This window comes from Triturus cristatus, chromosome 8 (genome assembly GCF_964204655.1).
Source record: "Triturus cristatus chromosome 8, aTriCri1.1, whole genome shotgun sequence".
Taxonomy (NCBI): Eukaryota; Metazoa; Chordata; class Amphibia; order Caudata; family Salamandridae; genus Triturus; species Triturus cristatus.
The window spans coordinates 696,619,672-696,640,201 of NC_140591.1; the positions used below are offsets into that span (position 1 = coordinate 696,619,672).

Sequence of the window (20,530 nt, forward strand, 5' to 3'; positions counted from 1 at the left end):
TGTTCACCTGTGATCATTTTGATCAGAGTCTGTAGTCCTGTTCGGCAGCTGATTGGTTGTTGGGCACAGGGTTCCTTCGCCCTTCTCTGTGTGGTGCTGTGGGAACCAGGGAGATAAGGGGGTGTAAGGGTGCTGTAGGGAGCCATCAGGAATCGAAGGAATGAGGTGCAAGTAGAAGGATGAAGGACGCTTTGGGGTAGAGCTTGAGAAGCAATGGAGGTGCGGAAGTAATAGTATTGTAAACCTCTTGGACATTTGCCTTTCTTTTAAGCCCAGGTGACTTAAACGTGAATCCTAGAAATGTATCAGTTTCTATTACCCATGTATTTGAGAAATAGAGTGTAATGGCAAATCATATAGCACTCTTGGAGTGATGTTGATGCAGGAGTGAGGGTGTAAGAGAGATTTAAATTTGTAATGTACTCCATATGTATATTTAGTCTTCATGCCACAAGGAAGTTGGAGGAGTGGCAGCAAGGGAGCCTCTGGGGGTTTGAGAATAGTGGCTCCTGGATCTAGGGCATGGTGAGGGAACAGCACCAGCAGTGGGATGTGTCGGGCCTGGGGTAGTGTGAGGGGGAGGTACATTCAAGGCGTATTGGTATGAAGGAACAGTTGCATGAGCTTAATAGCTGTCGGGGGAGGACAGTTGCAGGCTGGAAAAGGTGTGGGTGGAGGGACTGTTAGACTTTGGCGGGGGGTCATACCCGACTAGAACAAGGTGATGAAATCTAGTGGGAATGTTGTAAGAGGAGAGGTGAGAGTGTGCCTGGGGATGGATTCTCGTGACACCTTAAGCGTTCATGGGTGCAAACAGAGTACCAGGCGCAAAGTCCCACAGGTCATGCTGGATGAGTTCTTAAACCAAATTTGAGTGGACCCCATCTTCGCGTGGGAGAAAAAAATCTCACTATCTCTCCATTTCTCCTACTGAATTTGCACCAATTCTAAGCCAAAACAATGAATGTGTTGTGTGGTTGTTTATATTATTCTTGTGCTGTATTTTGTTGGCTTGGAGCTCACAGAGAAATGTATTGAACATCTTTCATCTCACATTTGACCAGTAGTAATGTGTGACCAAAGATTTTAAATCTATTTCTACAAACTCAACAAAGACCAAACAAGTAGGTCATTGTTAGTACTTGCATTGGCATGTTAATCACTAGCAAAGTGGATTTTGGTGGTAAAAGTGGGAATTGTGTGGAAATCAGGAAATAATGGTGTGTATGCGTAGTAGAACATTGGAATTTTTGGGATACTTGGGTCTTTGCAGTCCCATCTGCTACAAATACCTGAGGGTTTTAGGTTGCGTTCAGGTATTAAATGATCCTTTAGGACCTTTCTAATACTCCTAATGACGATAACTGAGGACCTAATTAGAGGCTGTCATATAATGCAAATGCAGGAGAAAGCATGAGTTTCTGCCAGCATTTGAATGACAGCTTGTATGTTTAACCCGCACTCCTGTATTTCATGACCATCAGTGTGTGTTTCACAAGGGCTGTCCTAGCCAGCAGTTCTCGCCTTTAAAAAATTACGCAGACTATCGACTTTGCCAATGCTTTTTGCCGATACTGTTCTACATCAGCGGGAAAAAAAATCAAATATGCTGTTGGGGGGGGGGGGAGGGTTTGGGGGTAAAGTGAAATGTGAAAAAACATGGTGGGTCGGGTGAAATGTAAAAAAGGTAGGATGATTTATACATATGCATGTGTCAAGATGCTACAGCAGCCCATCTTGATAATTTACATATGTGCATGCATAATGCACATGCTTATGGCATAATGCAGCCTCCATTTTCATGTAAAAAAAATGTTTTGCACAAAAGCACCTGTTAAGGAAAGAACGTCCCCCATCCCCTCAAAAATATGTTAAAATGAATGTGATGGGGGGCACACTGGAGGAGTGGGTGTAGAGTGGGTGGAAGTTAACGCCATAGAGCAGTGGGAGAGTAAATGGAGGAGCAGGGTGTTAAAGGTATTTGAAAGCAGAAGGGAAGCAATGGTCTAGCTGTGGGGGTGGAGGGCGTTTCTGAGCCACACAGAGAATGTGGGAGATTTAAGTGGGGGAAGCAGCACACAAGGGAGAGAGCAGGAAAATACATGCACTCCCATAGAGCGCTGAAAGAAAAGGAAACCAGTAGTTCCCTAAATGCAAGCGGAGGGAGGACACAAGTCAATCGATCGCAACAGATAATGAAGAAAGTTTTCACTGGGTGGGTATATTGCACTGTATTAAAGACGAGAGATAATTCACATCAGGCAGCTGAATCTGTGTGTAGGCTAGACCTAAAAGGGAAGCTGGTCTATCAGTGCAGGTTAAAACATTTCCAGCCTTGCAGTCTCTCCAAGACCACACAATGAACCATTGTTTCTTAATGATCAGATAACCACTAATTGTTTTTGCCTGCCACCTCATCAGTCAGTGTACTAAATATGTGTTATAAAATGTCTGTATTTGTCAAGTATATACATCCGGTGGCTAAAAGTCTGCATACATATGGACCAGTCCCTCGCTTCATGGATTTTTGTATTGCCGTAGCAATATACAAAACAAATACATTATATTTGTAATCTTCTTATGGATTGACGTTTCTACTGAATGGAAATGAATTGCCACATGATTATGAGCAGCAGGGTTTGAGGTGATACTTCTCTGATAGGTTATGTAAGGCCTAGTCTGGACTCCTTTGCTGTACTGCACTCGCTAGTATTCTCTTCTCCTTGATTGTTACCTTGGGGCGATTAAAGAAAATGCAAATGCTTCTCATTACTGCAGCTGAAGCAGCTTTGCACTTGATGTGGGGTGGGGCACACACAAATCCCTGTCGCTCTCTAATCCTCTCTCCTTACAGAGTTCTTTCCAGGACACTTTGGAGTTCATGATGGCTAGCCGTGATTTTTGCAAGTCGTTCTGGAAAATATGTGTAGAGCATCATGCCTTTTTCAGACTCTTCGAGGAACCCAAACCGAAGCCGAAGCCAGTTCTGTTCAGCAGAGGATCCTCTTTTAGGTTCAGGTAATGTAACACGCTGTCACTTTCTCACTGTCTAGTGTTAACTGCAAGTCTCTTGCAGCTTGCTCTGTTCGGCGCCTTACACAGATGTCTGTAATCACTAGCCTGCAGAAGACCCTATCAATGAGTTAATACAAAGCAGTGGTTAGTACTTCAAAAGGATAGTGCTGAAACATGCTCAGAGCTTCTCAACAAGCATAAAGGGTAATATAGTGCTCCCATCTTTTGTGGTGAGCGGGCTGTTTTTTTTTCTCCCTTGCATTTAACACTGCTTTACTTTTTGTTAACTTTGAGCCGGTGTCAAGGTGAAGTGTTGTTTTCGGACTATTGATGTAGTCATTGCGTTAGCACTTTTCATGCCCAGTGATTTCTTCTCCCCGACCCATCTCGAGCGCTTAAAGGTGATGTTATTTGTAGTGTAATCGACGTACTTTTTACTCTTCCTGTATTACACAATTCCTTTTTCTGCTTCTTTCTGGGGATCATCAAATGATCTTTCCTAATCTTTGGTTCAGTGTGAATATTACCTCGTCATGTCTGTATGAGAAGTTGGCCTAGCCAGCTCTGGGATCAGAAGCTGTCATTTTTTTCCACACAAATGTTGTGCAGCTGTTTACCTCCTCAAGGACAACAGATAATGGAAAGCTGACAGATTGTGTAATTTGATATAGTTGAGAAAAACCATTACCTCTACCTAGCTTGTTAAATCATATTTGGCTCTTTTTCTAGTGTGCTTGTGGTTCTGTGTGCATGAGCGCGGTACGTCTTAGTCTGATTTCAAGGTAGGCAACTGACCGCTTCACAGAAATCCACTGTAGGGAGCTGGGGTCTTATTGCAGTACCCCCCTCCCCCCACACACACTTTTTGCCTGCTATTTGATGCAACTTTGACTGAAGTGTAATAAGTTCCTGCTAACCAAGTCCCCAGTACCAGTGTTCTTCCCCTAAAAATGTTAAATTGTTTCCCCAAATTGGCAATACGTTTAGCACGCTTTGTAAGTCCCTAGTAAATGGTACCCCTGGCACCTAGGTCCTGAGATACAAAAGAGGGCCCCTAAGGGCTGCAGCACGAATTGTGTACAAGTGACCAGGGAAGCTATTTTAAAACGTGCTGGACACTGGTGAAAATGAGTTCCCCAGATACATGATGGCTTCACTGAAAATAGGGATGTTTGGTACAAATATCATGAATTGGTAAACTCACACGGATGCCAGTGTCAGATTTACCAATACATGCACCCAGAGGGCACCTTGGAGGTGACCCTTGAAAACCTATCAGCCTCTGGTGTACTTGCTGACTGGTTTCTGCCAGCCTGGAACCCTAGACGCTGGTCTGACCTCCTGGGTTGAGAGACATTTGCTCTCAGGAGACCCAGAACAAAAGTCTGACCGGGAAGATGGTGTAACACCCCCTCCCACAGGATGACCGCTGATTAGCCTCCTTGGGCTGTTAAGCTTCAAAACCCCCTTGGCACCTGGACAGACAGTAAAATCAGCTAATGAGGTAGACGTGCCACCTCCATGCTAGTACCACCTCTAAGGTGGGCTACTGTGAGGTGGACCTGATTTTTTCAAAGTAGCCATTTTTGTGATGGCATACTTAAGAATTCTGGGACATGGTTATGCTCACTTCCCACAGGAAGTAGTCATATAGGGGGTCTAGTGACCCGAGGGTCAGTAGCCCATTGGCTACAACCCTACACTCCCTAACACTCTTAAATTCAGTATTTGGGGAGCCCTGGCACCAGAGAAGCAGATCCAGATGACCTAAGAAGAGAGAGGACACCGAAAAGCCACAAAGGCAGAGATTAGGGAAGAAGGAACTGACCTGGTACCAGCCCCGCCAGCCTGTCTGCATCCCTTGTCGAAAACTGCGCCAAAGTTGACTCGTACTGCAGCTGTTGACTTCAGAAAACTGGGACGACTGCCTGCCTTCGAAAAAGGCTGAAGACCTCCAGTAAAAGCAGACTGGTTCTGAAGAAACACCAAATGAGAAGACTCTGAGGCCTCTGGAATTGCCAAAACCCGACACCCAGTATGCGGAAGTGCCCGTTGACTTTTACCTCATGTGCTGGTCTTGCACTGCTCTCACCAAATACTGGAAGTATGTAGTGAACAAGCTGAGTGTAGGTCTGGGATGGGAGGTCCCGTTCACTCATCTGCTCCTCATCTTGGGGGTCCTGGAGTGTTTAGGAGGCTCTCGGGCTGACAAAACATTTCTGGGTATGGCCTCCATGGTGGCCAAACGTGACATAGCGGCCACATGGAAAGACCCTGCCCCCACCCCCACTGTGGCACTCTGGCAGAGGGGACTTGATTGGTGTGCCACGAAGGAAAAACCTATATTCGAAGTGAGAGGGTATCAGGCCAAATATGATTGAGTATGGGGCATATTGTTGAGCCTGGTGGGCTAACAGCTGTATGTGTTACTACTGTCTCTGTGGATCTGGTCTCCTCTCTGCCAGACTGTAATGCAAGTACCGCTGTTAACTGATCTTCAGATAATAATAATTGCGAATTGTACTGTATGCTAATGTGTTATGAACTATTGTGTCATTGTTTTAAAACCCAATAAAGTTGATTATCAATAAAAACAACCTGACACCCGTAGTCACCACTGCATCCGTGGCCTCCGGCCCACGTTTAAGTGGAACATCGGTGTCAACAAGGTGCCAACCCTCCAGAGATCGAGGCCATCATGGTTTCACCCCTCCTGGACTCCCCAACGTTGCCTGCTGTCTCCACATGCAGGCTCCGGTAAGGTAAAACCCGATGCCTAAGGACACCCCTGCACCTGTCGCCCCTGGGCCTTGGAGAAGAGGACCATATGTGTGCACCCCCGAAGCATCGCTAGGCCTGAGCCCACTTGCATGTTCAGCCCAAATGGCCTCCTGGCTAGAGCCTGCAGCCTCTTTCCGCAGGGACTGGTCACCATTGAAATACATTCGGCTCCCTATGCTGTTTTTCACCCTGCACCTGACCGCCCCCATACCGCTAGTGGTGTACTGCTGGTGCTGCCTTGGTCCTTGCCCACCACTCACCATAACTCCCGGAGATTGGTCTTGTAAGTTGCTGTACTATTCCTGTTTGCAGAACATGTTCTTCCTTCCATAGGATGACATTGCAAAACTCAGAAATTGCAGTGCCCACTTTTTTTAATTGAAAAGAATTTATATTTAAAAACATACCTACCTGAACGATTTTCTCTGATGCCTAAACATATATAAACATACTTGCTATTTTTATAAATTGGTGTGGATCTCCTTCTTGAGTCGTGTTGTCATTTATGAATCATTGCGTGTGTTTGCAAATTTCTTGCACTCTTTTGTGCTAAGCCTAAGGCTGCTCGACCACACTAGACCCTAATAGAGCATTTTGGGATTGCGTAGCAAGACCCTGTCCACTCATAAGGGAACCCCTGGACTCTTTACACTGTATATCAGGTTCTTGATATATCAAATAAAGAGTCCACTTCCTACATCCACTTTTTGAAAGTATTGTGATTTAATCCAATAATTTAAATGTACTACACTACAAAATACCCTCTGAATCTAAACTTCAGCCTGTATTACCCTCTCAGAGCTTGGGATTACTAAATAATCTGAATCTAACCTGCAGTCTGAACTACCCTCCCGCATAGCCCGTATGCAGAAAGTCAGAATGCTGTCACTGTTTTTGATGGATGTAGTTTCAGGTGCTCCCTCTCAAGCGCATTGTGCACTTGTGGTCACGAGTTATTGATTTTTTGTTTTGCCTTTTTTCTTTTTACCTATATATTCCAGTGGCCGAACTCAGAAGCAGGTTCTCGATTACGTGAAAGAGGGTGGACACAAAAAAGTACAGTTTGAACGGTGAGAAGAATGAAATACTGGATTTTTATTAAAGTTTGACAAATTGGCTAAAATGTTCTTGCATTTTGAATAAACTGTTATCAATTAATTTAGCTCGCCATTCGACAAACAAGTAAGTGCATTAAGAATCGCAGGAAGAGTGTGTGAATTTGAGCATACCAAACCTGTATTAAATTCTTAAGCCAAATTCTGACTCGTAATACTGCATATTCTCTTTATTCACAACAACATTATAAATGCACATTAGAGGGCAATTTTTGTCTTTCATGGATTAGTGTGATCTAGTAGCCAGCATGCTTAGGTCGGTTAAAAGCTGTAGAGAGCTTCTCACGAGATGTTTCTATTTTTTTCATTGCCATTGTATTCTCCTTGACCATGTTGCGACTATTGTAACTGCAAAGAGAAAAGTGTTAACTGTTCGTGCACAGCTTGTTGTCCGTTTTGTTTAATTAGCATTTGCGTCACGCCAAAAGGTCCTTTTAAGCAGCTTGTAGTTTCCGGACTTGAGAGCGTCATGTTTTGTCTTCTACCGTTCTGCTCCTAACATCTTAATGTGATTTTTCCTAGGAAACACAGTAAAATCTGCTCGATCAGGAGTTTAGCCGCGCAGCCTTCAGACCAGCCTTCAGAGGTGCCAAAACAAGTTAGTAACTGTATTCAAAATCTCTTTGATACACTAGACACCGCTCTGCTTGCCGGGCATTGCAAACGCTCAAGGACAGTGGTAAATTTAGCAAATGTATGTTTTAAAAACTGTAAGACCTGGCAGTAGCAATATTGATTGGTTGGTGTTGTGGTATTCTATTTGTCTTGTTGCATAGTCTGTCCAAGTCCACCCTTCGGACGTCCTTATCACAGCACTAAGAACCCTGGTTGTAAAGATGCATAGGAAACTAGAGATCAGGTGGAGATTATACATAACAAAATAAAGGAAAGACCTTGGTTGTGCAAACTGACTGGAAGTTCAATTTGTAAAAAAGAGAATAATCATGAGAGCTGTCCCTGGGTACCACAGATAGAACCTGAGCCTGCCCATTGGTAAACGGACAATTACCTGTACAGGGGTGTTGGAAACAGCCCACTCCCACTCCGCAGGGTGGTGGTGGACTCCCCGAACACACTGTGGTAGCTTGGCTCGAGTGGTCAGGAAACAGGCACAGTGCTAAGCATACAATATACCCATACAATAACCATGCGTGCATCCGTTCCAAAAACGACTCTACACCGTAAAAATTATGAAAATATTCTGTCTTTATCTTCTTTTTCTCTTAGTTGCTGATTAGATAAATAAATAACAATCACAATATACAAACTTTTTAAATAGAGCAGGTCAAATAAATATTTGCTGTTTGCTGAAATAAATAGGGGTGATCATAAATAACAGGGCATAAATACAAGTGCAATATATACAGACAATTAAATACTTTGAGGTAATAAATACTGTACCAATAAATACTGTACACCAACAAGTCCTGTGGACCTATAAATATAGTGCAGCAATAAATAGATAAGAACTTAATAAATACAGTATCCCCAATAAGTAATTAGAAGTATACGGCCACACTCATGAATCAGATGACACTTCAATTCTTAAGGGCTGATTTGGCCCAGGCACAGCTTGTAGGGTGTGGAAGGCTTGGGGGGTTCTACTCCCTGGCTGAGGCAAAGGCTGAGGCCTAAACTGAGGTAGATCAAAGGGGGGAATTCCAATACCCTGGCTTTCCTCTCCACACAACCTCTCTAGGTTAGTCCCAGTTCACCCCAGGCACAGTCAGATGGGTTTCAGCACCTCCCTAGCCCCTTAGAGTAGTCTCTCAGGTCTCCACAGGGCCTTAGGCGCCCTCTACTCCACTTACTGCCCTTTTCTGATGTTCCGACGCCGCTGGAGTCGTGTCGACGCCGTGAGGCGGTTCCGGTTCGGTCTCGGCGGCCTCGGCACAGTGTCAGTTCTTTGTCGACGCCGGTAGGCGGTTCCGGTCCGATGTCGGTGGCCTCGGTTCGATCTCGACCTCCGATTCGACGGCGTCGGGCAGTCTCTTCACGATGTCGACTTCGGGCGGCTCCGGTCCGATGGCGCTCTCGGCTCCGATGACGTCGGCCGGCCTGGCCTCGCTGTCGACTTCCGGCGACTCCGGGGTGCGATCCTCACCCCCGACCTCCGGTGCTCTTCCTCACAGGTTCCGGGCGACTCCGGAGTGCGATCCTCACTCCCGACCTCCGGTGCTCCTCTACCTCGGTCTCCGACGACTCCGGAGGGCGGACTTCACCCTTCCGATGACGCCGCTCACTCGACCTCGGTTCACCTCCTTCTCGACCCTTGGTATTCCTCTCGACCTCCGCCGGCGCCCTCTTACGACCTCAGGCGGCTCCGGGTACGACGTCTGCTACCTCAGTCAGCGCCGCTTCTCCACCTCGGGCTCCAGGTCTTCGGCTACTCGACGCCAGGCTCCAGGGAAACCAGTTCTCAGGTCAGAATCTTGCTGTTTTCTTGGTTCTAAGGCCTGTTCCTGCTGTCCAGGTCCTTAGGATAAGTTTCTTCTGTCTTCTTCCCACACAGGGCTATAGGCTGGGATCCATCAGTAGGGACAAGTATCAAGGGTGGGTTTATGGACCCCACTCCAGGCACAAGTTTCCACCCCTGCTGCTTCACTCCTTCCTCCTTCACTGTTGTGCTCCTCTCTCTTCACCAGTCAGGTGCCAACTGCCAGCTCCAACTGCCAACTGCCTCTCTTATCCTCCCAACATTCTAAACCGCCTCCAACGGTCACAGGGTTCTGGAAGCTCCTGGAATGTTCTGGAAGGTGCTGGTAGGTTCCAGTGGATGCTGGTGATGTCACAGGTGGCCACCATTTTGTGCTCCAGGCCCTCAGACAGAAGTTTCAGGGGTAGATAAAATGGCTCCCTGAATCTGTAGCAACACGAAAAAGTCTGGTGGTTCCCAAAAAGGAAAAATTCAAACAGGGTTTGAGGCAAAAGTGGGACAAAATAAATAATGATGAGGAGGGACCACCCAAAGGGCTGACAGGTCTAACACGCGTCCCCCCCAGCTGAAAGTGGGGAGAGCTACCCAACCCCTTGGGAGTTCTCATCACTAAGGCGGAAATACCTTGAGAGACCGTCTGCATTGGCGTGGTCCACTCCAGGCCGATGTTCCACCTGAAAGTCCATCCCCTGTAGGGAAATAGACCACCTCAACAACTTGGGATTCTCCCCCTTCATTTGCATCAGCCAACGAAGGGGTCTGTGGTCGGTCTGAACAAGGAAGTGCGAGCCAAACAGGTATGGCCGCAACTTCTTCAGAGCCCATACCACTGCAAAGGCTTCACGCTCTATTGCACTCCACTTCTGTTCCCTGGGAAGTAGTCTCCGGGATAGGAAGACCACGGGTTGATCCAGACCCTCTTCGTTGAGTTGCGATAACACTGCCCCAATGCCATGTTCTGATGCATCTGTCTGGACAATGAACTTCTTGGAAAAGTCTGGGGCCCTTAAGACCGGGGCCTCGCACATGGCTTTCTTCAATTTCTCAAAGGCTTGCTGACAAGCCTCCGTCCAGACTACCCGTCGAGGTTGTTTCTTGGACGTGAGCTCCGTGAGAGGGGCTACGATGGTACCGTACCCCTTCACGAAGCGGCGATAGTATCCCGTGAGGCCCAAAAATGCTCGGACCTCAGTCTGTGTCTTGGGGGGTTCCCAGGCCATGATGGCCTCGATCTTCGCCTGGAGGGGTTGCACCGTTCCCCTACCCACCAAGTGTCCAAGGTACACTACCGACCCCTGCCCGATCTGGCACTTGCTGGCCTTGATCGTCAATCCAGCTTGTCTCAGGGCCTGGAGAACAGCTTGCAGGTGACGCAAGTGATCCTCCCAGCTGTTACTGAAGACGGCTATGTCATCCAGATAAGCAGCAGAGAAACTCTCCATTCCGGTGAGGATCTGGTTTACCAGGCGCTGAAACGTGGCAGGTGCGTTCTTGAGCCCAAAGGGCATCACACAGAACTGGTAGTGGCCATTGGGCGTGGAGAAGGCTGACCTTTCCCTTGCTCCATCAGTCAAAGAGATCTGCCAGTACCCCGAAGTAAGGTCAAAGGTACTTAGATATTGGGCAGCTCCCAGCCGGTCAATTAATTCATCCGCCCTAGGGATCGGATGTGCATCAGTCTTTGTCACTGAATTCAGTCCCCGGTAGTCCACACAGAACCTCAGTTCTGGTTGGGCACCCGGTGATGCAGCTTTCGGTACTAACACCACCGGACTGGACCAGGGGCTGCTGGAAGGTTCAATCACTCCTAGCTCCAGCATCTTAGTGACTTCACTATGAATGCTGGCCTTCACCTTGTCTGACATCCGGTAGATCTTGGACTTCACAGGTGGGCTGTCTCCTGTGTCCACGTCATGGACGCACAGGTGAGTCCTACCCGGGACAAGGGAGAACAACGCAGAGTACTGCCCCAGGGCCTGGCGACAGTCCTCCTGCTGTTCAGGAGTTAGAGATGGGGAGAGAATCACTCCCTCCACCGACCCATCCTTTTCCTGAGACGCAAACAGATCAGGGAGAGGCTCGCTTTCCACGTCCTCTCCTCCGTCAGTCACCATCATCAAGATGACTTCGGGCCTCTCGTGGTGGGGTTTGAGGCGGTTGGCATGCAGCACCCGCAGGGGCTGACGAGGGGTCTTCAGGTCCACCAAGTAGGTAGCCTTACCCTTCTTCTCCAACACCTCAAAGGGTCCTGACCAGCGATCCTGGAGGGCACTAAGCTCTCCTGGTTCGATCACCCACACCTTCTGGCCAGGCTCCAACTCCACCGGGTGAGCGTTGTGGTCATACCACGCCTTCATTACTGCTTGGCTGGCTTCCAAGTTGTCAGAAGCTTGCTTCCACAACTTAGCCATTTGGCTCCGGAAGGCCAGCATGTAGCTCACCACATCCTGGGGAAGCTTTCTGGGAGTTCTTTCCCATCCGTCTCTCACCAGGTTAAGAGGTCCACGTACAGGGTGCCCATACAGAAGCTCGAAGGGGCTGAAGCCCACTCCCTTCTGTGGCACTTCCCTGTAAGAAAAGAGTAAACAGGGTAGGAGGACGTCCCATTTCCTCCGCAGGCTTTCAGGCAGACTTCTGATCATGCCTTTTAAGGTTTTGTTAAACCTCTCCACCAGACCATTGGTCTGGGGGTGGTAAGGAGTTGTGAACCGGTAGGTCACTCCACACTCCTTCCACATTGCCCGCATATATGCTGACATGAAGTTGGTCCCCCTGTCGGACACAACTTCCTTGGGAAAACCCACTCGGGTAAAGATTCCCATCAGGGCCCTTGCCACAACAGGTGCTGTTATGGTCCTCAGAGGTATTGCCTCTGGGTACCGTGTGGCATGATCCACCAGAACCAGGATAAACCTGTGACCAGCTGTAGTTGGTGGATCTAATGGACCCACAATGTCGATGCCCACCCTTTCAAAGGGGGTGCTAACGACAGGAAGTGGTTCCAGGGGAGCTTTCAGCTTCACCCCTGTTTTCCCACTGGCTTGGCAAGACACACATGTCCGGCAATAGGTATCGGACGACACTTTCATCTGAGGCCAATAAAAGTGTGGGACAAGACGGGCGAAGGTCTTGTCTTGCCCCAGGTGTCCTGCCAATGGTATCTCGTGAGCCAACTCCAAAAGGAAGGCTCGATAACGTTGAGGAACTACCAAGGCTCGTGACGATCCATGTAGGGGTGCCTTGGGTTCACTGTAGAGGAGGCCATCCTCCCAGTAAACACTGTAGTTCCCTTCAACGTTCCCTGCTGCCTGGGCTTCGGCCTGTCGCCTCAGCCCCTCAAGGGTAGGGCACTCCCTCTGGCCCTGGCAGAATTCCTCCCTGGACGGGCCTCCCTCCACGTGCCACTCGGCCGGGATGGGTAAGTCCTCCAGGTTGGTAACGTCCCCCTCCGCAGACTCCTGGCCCACCACCTCCGGTGGCCTATCCGTCCTACGGGGTGGAGACGCCGAGGCAGGCTCCTCCTGTCCTCGGTTCTTCCCTTGACTGGCAGCTGGCTGGGCCTTTGTTCCAGGCTCCAGCCGAAATGAACTCCCTCTTCGGGTAGTCTCGGACCTTGTGCTAACACAGGCCCAGTCAGGTGTACCCAGCATCTCGGTGTGAGTCCGGTATTCCACCTCCTTCCAAGCGTTGTGCTCCATGTCATTGCCCAGCAGACAATCGACTGGCACGGCAGGGCTTACGGCAACTCGAAGTGAACCTGCAACCCCCCCCCATTCAAAGGGAACCTCGGCCACGGGATAGTGGCCTGTTCTGCCGTCAGCCATCGCGGCTGGGTGGAGTACATCGGGAATTACCTGCTCTGGAGACACCAGCTGGCTACGCACCATAGTCATACTGGCTCCTGTGTCTCTCAGAGCCTCCCCTCTTTGGCCGTTGATGGTGATCCACTGCCCATACTTTGCGGTATTTGCGGGCACCTGGATCTTAGGAACCATCTCCCGTTCTCCCAGGGACACTAGAGTGACACCCGCCCACTCCCTTCCCTTAGTTAAGGGCATCTCCTCCCCGAGCACTACACTAGCTACTCCGGGGGGCTTTCCTCCAGTGGGAGGGGGTGATCGTTTCTGACACTTCGGATCTCCTTTGTAGTGTCCAACGCCACCGCACTCGTAACAATGGACAACCCTTGGCTGCTGACTCTGGCCAGGATTAGGGTTTCTGGGTGGGTTAGCCTTAGAGGTGAATCCTGTTCCCTTCCCTTGGAAGTTATTTTGGGGGCCTTTGGAGAACTCCTTTTTCTTTTCCCCTCCCTCTTTCTTCTGGGGGGCGCCCTGTCCGGCCTTTTGAGTATCCCCTCCAGTCCCCCTTGTGGACACCCGGGTACTGGCCCAAATGTCCGCCTCCTCAGCAAGCTTCCGGGGGCTGGTCAGCTTGCTATCCACCAGGTGTTGCCGCAGTTCAGGGAAACATTTCTCGAGTAGGTGTTCCTTCAGTACCAGGTCAAACAGCTCCTCGTAGTTCCTTACTTCACTGCCCTGAATCCAACCTTCCAGTGCCTTCTTTGCATAGTCCAGGAAGTCCACCCAATTCTGTGTGCCCAGTTTGTGACTACCCCTGAACTTCTGTCTGTACTTTTCAGGTGTTAGTCCAAACTTTCTGATGAGCGCCAGTTTCATGGTGGGGTAGTGGGTCTGCTCATCCTCTTCGAGGGCCAATAAAGCATCCCTACCAGCTGGAGGCATGTACCTATACAATCCTCCTCCCCAATACTTCACTGGAACCCCATGGGCCCTCAACGAGACCTCATAGGCTGCTAGCCACTTGGCGATGTCGTCACCCGCCCCATAGCTAGCTACTATGTCCTTTGGCAGGTAAGGTTTGGATTCCCTGGTGATTTCTTGGTCTTTGCTGCCACCATTAGGAACAGTTGGTGCCCCAATTCTTAAGATCTGAAGCTCTATCTCTTTCAGTCTTATCTCATGAGCCATCCTCTCTTTCTCCGTCTCATGAGCCAACCTCTGTTCCTCCTTCTCCTTCTCCAGCTTTGCTAAATCCCATGTGAGCTGTCTTTTCTCTCTCCGATCTGCTAACTCCACGCTGGATAAGCCCCCGCTAGAGACAGTGCTGCCCTTCCTAGAAAGTGTCCTGGGCCCTGCTGACAGGTTCCCCACCTCAGGTTGGTACATCTCAGCCCCCTCGGGGTCAGGCTCTCCATCCCTGTCTTCCTCCTCAGCCTTGCTTTCTCGGCGTGCCTCCCCCCAAGCCCTTAAGCTGGTTTGGAGTGCACCCTTCTTTGCTCCTGGGGGACAGTACACCCCCTCCCGCTGGCAAAACTCCCTGAGTTGGGCCACAGTGTACGTTTCTAGATTCTCTAGTACAAACTCCATCTTGCCCACTCAGGTTAGAGGACAGGTTTTGTGCAGTAGCAATGTAGGGGGGTACCTTTAATAATACCTCCTCCCACCACCAGAGTAAATTTGGAAAAAACAAAATCCCACAATTAGGAAGGCCGCTTTGAGAAAACTCCCGGTGTAGGCCTATGGACTACCCACAGTTATTGTTGAGTATACGTAGGCACAGCTCGATCCCACCACTGAACACCAATTTATGTTGGAAACAGCCCACTCCCACTCCGCAGGGTGGTGGTGGACTCCCCGAACACACTGTGGTAGCTTGGCTCGAGTGGTCAGGAAACAGGCACAGTGCTAAGCATACAATATACCCATACAATAACCATGCGTGCATCCGTTCCAAAAACGACTCTACACCGTAAAAATTATGAAAATATTCTGTCTTTATCTTCTTTTTCTCTTAGTTGCTGATTAGATAAATAAATAACAATCACAATATACAAACTTTTTAAATAGAGCAGGTCAAATAAATATTTGCTGTTTGCTGAAATAAATAGGGGTGATCATAAATAACAGGGCATAAATACAAGTGCAATATATACAGACAATTAAATACTTTGAGGTAATAAATACTGTACCAATAAATACTGTACACCAACAAGTCCTGTGGACCTATAAATATAGTGCAGCAATAAATAGATAAGAACTTAATAAATACAGTATCCCCAATAAGTAATTAGAAGTATACGGCCACACTCATGAATCAGATGACACTTCAATTCTTAAGGGCTGATTTGGCCCAGGCACAGCTTGTAGGGTGTGGAAGGCTTGGGGGGTTCTACTCCCTGGCTGAGGCAAAGGCTGAGGCCTAAACTGAGGTAGATCAAAGGGGGGAATTCCAATACCCTGGCTTTCCTCTCCACACAACCTCTCTAGGTTAGTCCCAGTTCACCCCAGGCACAGTCAGATGGGTTTCAGCACCTCCCTAGCCCCTTAGAGTAGTCTCTCAGGTCTCCACAGGGCCTTAGGCGCCCTCTACTCCACTTACTGCCCTTTTCTGATGTTCCGACGCCGCTGGAGTCGTGTCGACGCCGTGAGGCGGTTCCGGTTCGGTCTCGGCGGCCTCGGCACAGTGTCAGTTCTTTGTCGACGCCGGTAGGCGGTTCCGGTCCGATGTCGGTGGCCTCGGTTCGATCTCGACCTCCGATTCGACGGCGTCGGGCAGTCTCTTCACGATGTCGACTTCGGGCGGCTCCGGTCCGATGGCGCTCTCGGCTCCGATGACGTCGGCCGGCCTGGCCTCGCTGTCGACTTCCGGCGACTCCGGGGTGCGATCCTCACCCCCGACCTCCGGTGCTCTTCCTCACAGGTTCCGGGCGACTCCGGAGTGCGATCCTCACTCCCGACCTCCGGTGCTCCTCTACCTCGGTCTCCGACGACTCCGGAGGGCGGACTTCACCCTTCCGATGACGCCGCTCACTCGACCTCGGTTCACCTCCTTCTCGACCCTTGGTATTCCTCTCGACCTCCGCCGGCGCCCTCTTACGACCTCAGGCGGCTCCGGGTACGACGTCTGCTACCTCAGTCAGCGCCGCTTCTCCACCTCGGGCTCCAGGTCTTCGGCTACTCGACGCCAGGCTCCAGGGAAACCAGTTCTCAGGTCAGAATCTTGCTGTTTTCTTGGTTCTAAGGCCTGTTCCTGCTGTCCAGGTCCTTAGGATAAGTTTCTTCTGTCTTCTTCCCACACAGGGCTATAGGCTGGGATCCATCAGTAGGGACAAGTATCAAGGGTGGGTTTATGGACCCCACTCCAGGCACAAGTTTCCACCCCTGCTGCTTCACTCCTTCCTCCTTCACTGTTGTGCTCCTCTCTCTTCACCAGTCAGGTGCCAACTGCCAGCTCCAACTGCCAACTGCCTCTCTTATCCTCCCAACATTCTAAACCGCCTCCAACGGTCACAGGGTTCTGGAAGCTCCTGGAATGTTCTGGAAGGTGCTGGTAGGTTCCAGTGGATGCTGGTGATGTCACAGGTGGCCACCATTTTGTGCTCCAGGCCCTCAGACAGAAGTTTCAGGGGTAGATAAAATGGCTCCCTGAATCTGTAGCAACACGAAAAAGTCTGGTGGTTCCCAAAAAGGAAAAATTCAAACAGGGTTTGAGGCAAAAGTGGGACAAAATAAATAATGATGAGGAGGGACCACCCAAAGGGCTGACAGGTCTAACAAGGGGTGAAAGCTGTAAGTAGGCGGGGGTGTTCTGATGTAATTAAGGAGTTCTTTACTGTACGAGACTGTCCTGTAGTCGGGTGCAATAAAGTGAAGAGTGTGGGTTTATAAGCAGTTTGTTTGAACTTGGTGTGAAAATGCAGACTACACAAACAATGCCCATGCAAAAATAAAGACCTTTAAAAAAAACCAAAAGTGAAAAAAAGATTCCCCAAACGCAACCAAAATCACTTTTGTCCAAGGATCAGTCAGACTTGGTTACTTTTACTGTTCAAGCTCTAGCACAAGCATATTTTGTGACAAGTCGTGCGTGTTGACATGTTTGCAAGTCTTCATTTGTGGTCCTGATTTCTGAAGGTTACGTTTTTGAATCATTATTTTAGCACTCATATTTTTTGCAGTCTATATTTTCACTGGATTCTGTTTGAAGGTACAAGCTTCGGCTCCTTTACATCTCTTGAGAATGAAGATAAAGAAATGGAGGAGACATCTACCTAAATCTTTTGTAAGAGGGTTGACTGCCTTCTATACAGTGCCACTGTCTGCTAATGGCATTTCACACAACAGCCAGAAAAGAATAGTCTCTCCTGACTTACCTAGCCTTATGCATCTTTTGTACAAAACACCAACTGCACATGAGATTCGTACAGAAATATTTGGAAGACCAACAGCTTCAGAGGACATGGGTCTGGGATAAAAAGCCATCTGTGGTCAGCACAACTCTGCTGTCACCTTCATGGTAGTTTCTGAATGTCAGATGGTATGTGTTAAACAATGTTATTGCAAGGGCTGCCCCACATGTTGGTTAACTGTCAGTCATAGATGTATTCAACCTAGAAGAAATATTTAACATGCCAATAATCCACATTTATATTTACAGCATCTCTTTAAACAGTGCAGGGTCCTTTAGATACTTCAGTCAAAGACATTTCTTTATGCCTTTCTTTTAGTTCCCATGCTTAAGTAGTGCAGAGTAAAGAGGATCCTCATTTCTGCCTACTGGCCCCTTGAGAGATGGTATCCAGATATGATCCCTTTTTTTCCATCTGACCACACGAGGCTTCTGTTCCTCACATGTGGTTGGATGGAAAGACCTTTCCGAGATCTTCAATAGATCCTACACCCCTAGCCTACCATCACTGAACTTTGCTCTTGTGTACCTTCTCTATGGCCTTTTCCAGCTTCCTCTAGCCAGTGCCAACCCATAATTCTTCCCCACATTTACATGTTCTTGTTTAAGTTGAATAGAAATGTTCTCTACTGTGTCTTGTAGTGTCCAAATATTTAAAATCTGATGATCCCCAGTGGCCTCCTTATCCAACTTCTCATGTAAAGATCCATGTAGATCCATATTATTAGAAGCCTTTCAGATTCCCAGATCCATGTCCTTTGTGTTCTTCCTTGAGGGTTAGGCTTTGATATTTCCTCTCAGTAAACCCTTCTAATATGGCCTCCAGCCATAGGGTAGAAAGCCTTTTGACGGACCAAACAGTTATTTTAAGAATTTGTGCATGTGCTTTCTTTAAGTATTGTGATATTTCTGTCTCCCTCAACAAGTAAGAGTTCAATATTTATCTTCCTTTTGTTTCTACTTCAAACAAAAAAGTTCACTAGTGAATGACACCAAGGTGCCTGTTACCAATCTGATGAGCTTAAGATGCATTAATTAAATTATTACATGCTAATGTCAGGTCTGTGCTTGATGAGGTGTTGTATACGAATCAATAGTTTCACTCTGGAGGTTCAGTTCTTGGTAAAAGATTTGTAAAAACTTTGGTCTGGGTTTGTGTTTAAGTTCTTAATGTCCCTGATTTGATACTGTCATGCCTAACCTAATCCTATACAAAATCAAATTTCCACCTGGTACTATTTAGGGGAAAATGCGCTAAAAGTTGTAAAGTGACCAGAGCAGGTCTTGTATTGTGCATGAGTAGAGAGGAGCTTGCCACTGAAGGTTTGAGCCAGATTCCTGACTGTCTTTGAATGCGTTAATCTTGAACCCTCAAGCTCAAAGTGAGTCAAGTTTTCATGGGTCTTCTACCTCCCACCCAAGCTCTAACCTCATTGGCCAAGAATTTAAGAAAAGAATTAACCTTTGATGTAAAGCGTGAGCAGGAAAGAGATGCCCACCTAGTAGATGAATTGCACAATGTGGATCCAGAAACCTGGGATCAATCCCAGTTTCCCCTTTTGATCTAAATGTGTGATCCTAGGCAAATATCTCGTGTTTAATTTAAGAGTATAATGTTGCTTCATCTGTCATAAAAAGTCACGGCCCTATAGAGGGTGCACATGACAACTGACTTGTCTCTTAGTTTACCAGTGGAATTATCGTCCAGAGGTTCGGGGTGGGGGGATGGGATTGGAGTGGAGCATGAATGTTTCTACGTTCAAGTTCAAAAACTAAAAACTGTAACTTTTAATAAATGTTTCTCAGTGCAGTGATGTAATCTGACGTTTACTAAGGTGAAACACTTTTGCATATTAAACGTCACTTATTTCTAATTTTAAAAATACTTAATCATATTTTCAAATTAAGTGTTTTTTCCACAAATTACATGCCAAACACTTTCATGGCTCAGCTTGTGCACAGGCTCCCTGAGCCGCCAACACAGATCCTTGACTGTGCTTTGGCTCAGTTCACCCTGGTCACTTTGTTGACTCACCCTCCTCTTTGTGTGATTACTGTGCATTTCAATAACTTTTACTTCTTAAAACAAACATTGGTGCTCAAAAAATGCATTCTTGATTGGCTCAATAATATTGACCTTCACTTTTAGTCTTTTATTCATTCAAATGCTTTTCTCAGCAACACATGTTATAGCGAAGAAAGCCCCCTGCATCGCTTGGGAAAGCTGTGCACTGTTCCTTTTCTTCTGGCTGCTTTTATGTTTTTAATTGAGTGAACTCCGCCATCTGTGGGTTCACTGGAGGTGATCTAGACATGTGTTTGAGCTTTTCGTGAAATGCCAGTCAGAGTGTGGCCATTAATGTCCCTTATCACTGTTTCTGAGTAATTGGTAGCGATTCTTCACCTTTATCTTTCTTGTTTGCATTCTTTTTTGATTTCTCTTCTTTTTTCTTGGCTTATTCCGTTTTGTACTACTTTCCCCGTTTCTTCCTTTTTGCCTGCATTCCTTCTATTTCCCCCTCCCTCTGTCTTCCTTCCTTCCTTCCTTCCTTCCTCCCTCCCTCCCTTCCTTCCTTCCTTCCTTTTTATCTGCCTTCCTTCATTCCTTCCTTTTTGTCTGCCTTCCTTTCTTTTTTGCCTGCCTTCCTTACTTTTTTAATTCCCTTCTCTCGACTTCTCAAAGGCGTGGATAGCAGCCAATGCCAGACTGATGCCTTTTTTAGGTCTGTGTTATCCAAGATCTTTTGAATTTACTACAGGTATGCATATTATAGTTACTTTTAGAGGTTTTCAGCCAAAATTAATCCATTAGTCTTTGATTGTGTCATTCACATATTTCTTCCACCCACTCCAGCATGCATCAATTGGAAATGTTAGCCCACTTCAGCCATTGACTGACTTCACTGTGAGTTACAGGAAAAACAAGAGAGGCTTGGGTCCTGTCACTACCTGGCCTGAACCACTCCAATATTAT

At 47.7% G+C, this 20,530-nt stretch overlaps 1 protein-coding gene across 6 annotated transcripts in view; it reads left to right on the top strand.

Annotated features, from left to right (window-relative positions):
* The window catches only part of FARP1 (FERM, ARH/RhoGEF and pleckstrin domain protein 1), a 581,296-nt gene that overhangs the window by 370,876 nt on the left and 189,890 nt on the right, over positions 1 to 20,530 (top strand). For all 6 annotated transcript variants that reach the window (XM_085622106.1, XM_085622108.1, XM_085622109.1 and 3 more), the window contains exons 10-12: positions 2,855 to 3,018; positions 6,798 to 6,866; positions 7,434 to 7,509. In XM_085622106.1, coding sequence (XP_085478232.1) covers positions 2,855 to 3,018; positions 6,798 to 6,866; positions 7,434 to 7,509 — 309 coding nt within the window. The remainder of the gene's footprint in view (positions 1 to 2,854; positions 3,019 to 6,797; positions 6,867 to 7,433; positions 7,510 to 20,530) is intronic.